Genomic DNA, 4,664 nt, shown 5'->3' with positions numbered 1-4,664 from the left:
TGTACACTTCTGTGTTATCTTGCGTGCTGTGCTCGGAGGGCACGTGTTTGATAATGTGTGTGTTTGTGTTCAGTGTGGCCTCCGCCATGCAGACGCCTGCTGACTCCCGATACGAGCGTCTCACCTCTGTGTCCAGCTCGGTCGACTTTGACCAAAGGGACAACGTAAGTAGCTTGCAAGGTCATTAATGTGGATGCCTATGGCTATGTTCAGAATGGAATACTAGCATCCTTTCATTTTACACTGTATTCTCCCTCCAATGTTAAAACATGTATGTAAAACAGCATTTAGTATGCAACAGTAAACAACTGTAATTTGTTAAATAGTAACTTCTAGACACATTTGAGTTGTGCATTTAGAGAATATTCAACATACAGCATCAAAAACATTAGATATTCGATGCACATTACTAAATAGTAAAATGATCCTGTGTTTAATGCCCATTCACACCAAGAACTATAACTAAAACGTTAACTCTATTAGTGTCCACACTAACACATAACATCATGCTGCAGTTATGTCATCTGTCACTTTAAATCTTCAAGCACTTTAAAGCTAAGTGGATTCTGATTCACTGTAAATATTTTTATCATTCATCGGTTACTGTAGAAAAATGAGTTCTGAAAGTGATTCTAATGATATTGTTCCTCTGTCCTTATTAGGGTTATTATCATTAATTAAAACTAAATAAAAAGCTGTTTTATTTCAGTTAACGGTTTATTTCAGCTAGTTGCCAATGCATAATTTCTCATTTTCTTTTAGTTTAACTTAAAGTACTAAAATAACTAAAACAGAAATAAAAATCATGAAAACTGAAATAAAAATTAAGACTAATATGGACATATGTATTTAAATAAATAAAAAAAAGATAAAAAACACTTACAAAATTACAAAAGTACTAATTACTCAAATTAAAATGGAAAATACAAAAATAAAAACTAATTCAAAATATTTATTCCAACTCTAATAGTATATCAATAATACTGAAATAACACTGGCTTATTTTTATAGTTATGTAAGGGTGTGGACTTCCCTATTCACATGGAATTAGAATGGCTATTAAAACTTTATAGTTATAGATATTATAACTATTATCATCCTTGTTGTGTACAGACCTTAAGGCTATATCTGCAGCACTTGACAAGTCGAGAGGTGCAAACACTGGCATGAGTCGTTTGAAAAGGAGATCAACCTCTAAATAGAAGATGAACTTGAGTGCATTACATCATCCAGGTTTCTGTCCATATAGAAAATATGCATATTGTTCACAGTATACATACATACTACAAAAGTAGTAAAGGTGCTGTAAAAGTTTGCCATTCTGAACATACCCTTTGTAGGGTTTTTCAACTCAAAAAGGGAAATATTTATGACGAATTATAACTGGTTATGATTCATAATAAATATTTAGATTAGATCTTTGAATTAACTGTAGCAGAATCAATATTACCATTACTTGATCTGTCCGTCCACCGAGCAGACAAAATAATAATTTATCAATTCAGAGAAAAATTATTTTCCTGGCCAAGGAAGAATAATCTGTCCTTCTTTGTGCAGTGCTAGCAGTAATTTAGCAAAATGTAGCAAGGGTTCACACATTCATTGACTTCGAATTGTGAGCAGCAAACTTTCAGAAAGGCGGGGCATAGAGGAGAAACAATAATGTACAGTATGTGGAAAATAATGTGTTTTTTTAACCTTAAACCGCATAAACACATTTCATTACACCAATTACACAAAATAATGTTCTTTTTAGCAACATCATATGACCCCTTTAAGGGTGGGTCTTGGTTTTATCCACTGGGAATTGAAAGAGGGGTTGAAAAATAAGAGGTTGGTGATGGTGAAGTTGTTCCAGAGGCATGTTACATTTCGATGAAAGATTACAAAGAAATACAATTACAATGTGCACAGATGAATCATCAAACAATGTAAACCTGGCTAGTTATTTAATACATTTTAACACTGCAAACTGTCTCTTCACAGGCTAATTTTTTGCGTCAAATGAAATGTCTCTCCTGACTAAGGTCCATAACTTAACTCTGATGTCTCCAAATTGTCTCTATTCACAGGTGAAACGCACTTTATTCATTAACGAGATCGCAAAATATGCAGAAGAGAGTCAAATAAAGCAGCATTTTGAGTAAGTTCTTGCTTAAGATACTCATTTTTTGTCACAATGTTAATTAGGATCTGCCTTCCTATCATCTGTAAGGGTAAAGTGTGTAATATATGCAAAGTGTGTATGACTTGCTTTCCTTTGTAGAACATTACAAGAAAATAATTTGATAGCTAAATGTCTAATCCAAGTCAACGGGGTCCAATATTTGTTGGATATTCCTTTTGTGTTCTGCGTAAGTCAGTCATGAGGGAAAGTAAATGATGACAGAATTTTCATTTTTGGGTGGACTGTCCCTTTAAGAGTTCCCAGTCCACACAGTAAATTGACAATGACCAACTTTAATTGGATCTAAAGTGATTGTATGTATTTAAATAAATAAAAAAAAGATAAAAAACACTTACAAAATTACAAAAGTACTAATTACTCAAATTAAAATGGAAAATACAAAAATAAAAACTAATTCAAAATATTTATTCCAACTCTAATAGTATATCAATAATACTGAAATAACACTGGCTTATTTTTATAGTTATGTAAGGGTGTGGACTTCCCTATTCACATGGAATTAGAATGGCTATTAAAACTTTATAGTTATAGATATTATAACTATTATCATCCTTGTTGTGTACAGACCTTAAGGCTATATCTGCAGCACTTGACAAGTCGAGAGGTGCAAACACTGGCATGAGTCGTTTGAAAAGGAGATCAACCTCTAAATAGAAGATGAACTTGAGTGCATTACATCATCCAGGTTTCTGTCCATATAGAAAATATGCATATTGTTCACAGTATACATACATACTACAAAAGTAGTAAAGGTGCTGTAAAAGTTTGCCATTCTGAACATACCCTTTGTAGGGTTTTTCAACTCAAAAAGGGAAATATTTATGACGAATTATAACTGGTTATGATTCATAATAAATATTTAGATTAGATCTTTGAATTAACTGTAGCAGAATCCATATTTTCCTTTGTAGAACATTACAAGAAAATAATTTGATAGCTAAATGTCTAATCCAAGTCAACGGGGTCCAATATTTGTTGGATATTCCTTTTGTGTTCTGCGTAAGTCAGTCATGAGGGAAAGTAAATGATGACAGAATTTTCATTTTTGGGTGGACTGTCCCTTTAAGAGTTCCCAGTCCACACAGTAAATTGACAATGACCAACTTTAATTGGATCTAAAGTGATCATGTGGCTACAAGATGCTCAGTGTGTCCATCCACAGTTTATCTAATCCCATTTACTGCTAAAGAATGTGTGGGGACAATACATGTCTTTTACTTCTTCTGGGTCAAGGATTTCTAGAACAAGACTGTGGGGCCAAAGTGACCACCAAACCAATTGAGAAAGAGAAAGCAGGATGTGTAGATAGAGGAAGAATAGAACAAACACAAAAGAGAGCAGAAGGGATATCAGTCTCGCAGACGTTTCAAAGCATATTGCAGTCTGTCCTACTGCAGCCAACTGGGAAAAGAGTCATCAGTCCTTTAGACTCCCACAGACCTGTTACTTTAGGATGGATGGAAATTTTGACATTATAGTGTACACATTATATTCCACTAATGTCTTCGGTGTTGTGTGTACATCGTCTCAAAGAGGCTGCTGTGTCATTATTTTAAAAGCTTACCAATTTGTTGCATGCCAGTCTTCTATTTTGGTACTACTGATTTTAGATTTACTTACCCTTATGCATCACATAAAAAGAAACAGTGGTTGGTTATTTCACATATCGGTCAGTTTGTTCCTGTCTAAGTGAGCCATTCTTGGCTTGCGTGAAGTATAGTGTGTGCCAGACAATACTGAAGCCTGGCTCCTGCAAGACTATCAACACTGTGTTCCAGTGCCAGGTTAAAAGAGAAAGTGGGAATTAGCAGAACTATTTCCTGTCCCCCTCATGGGAGTTCTGTCTCTCTTACACTTTTTTTCTCCTTTTCATCTCTTTGTGTTCATATCCAGGAAAGCATATGAAAACTGCATAGTTCTGGATGCTCGCATTTGTTACGACGTTGCCAAGCTTATGTCCCTGGAGTCTGAAAGGTACACATTTTACAAGCTTAGTTTAGACAAGTTTTAGTCACTATTTTAAATACTGTACACAATGATCTTTCTATGAATAAGGTACGGATTTGTATTTGATGTGTTTGCATAATAATTGCTATTTAATAATGTACATTGCAATCAACCTAGGTTGTAAGCCACATTGCAAGACTCATTTAATGTAAAATAAAATGACTCATTTATTTATTTTGACCTCCTGAGGTCAAACTAAACAGTATTTTCTGAAAAACATTCTACTTTCACTGACCAGTGTTAATTTTGACAGCAAATTTTGATTTAGTTTTAGTCATAGTCTTTTGACTAAAATGCCATTTAGTTTTAGTCATATTTTAGTCGACTAAATCTACAGTAAATTTAGTCGGCTAAAATCTAATGGGTTTAGTTACAGTGCATTTATTAAACATTTTTCTAAAATTTCCAAACTCATTATATAGGTTTGATATTGTGTCAGGTTTTATCATGATAGACACCGATTTAACTG

At 33.9% G+C, this 4,664-nt stretch overlaps 1 protein-coding gene across 2 annotated transcripts in view; it reads left to right on the top strand.

Moving 5' to 3' along the window:
* LOC107724607 (CSC1-like protein 2) overlaps positions 1-4,664 on the top strand; it is a 17,861-nt gene that overhangs the window by 2,286 nt on the left and 10,911 nt on the right. For both annotated transcript variants that reach the window (XM_016533597.1, XM_016533596.1), the window contains exons 3-4: positions 2,073-2,143; positions 4,082-4,162. In XM_016533597.1, coding sequence (XP_016389083.1) covers positions 2,073-2,143; positions 4,082-4,162 — 152 coding nt within the window. The remainder of the gene's footprint in view (positions 1-2,072; positions 2,144-4,081; positions 4,163-4,664) is intronic.

The sequence above is a fragment of the Sinocyclocheilus rhinocerous genome, unplaced genomic scaffold (genome assembly GCF_001515625.1).
Source record: "Sinocyclocheilus rhinocerous isolate Xijiao unplaced genomic scaffold, SAMN03320098_v1.1 scaffold304, whole genome shotgun sequence".
In the NCBI taxonomy this organism is placed as follows: domain Eukaryota; kingdom Metazoa; phylum Chordata; class Actinopteri; order Cypriniformes; family Cyprinidae; genus Sinocyclocheilus; species Sinocyclocheilus rhinocerous.
Note: the sequence above shows the minus strand (reverse complement) of the source record. Positions and strands in the feature narration are given on the sequence as shown.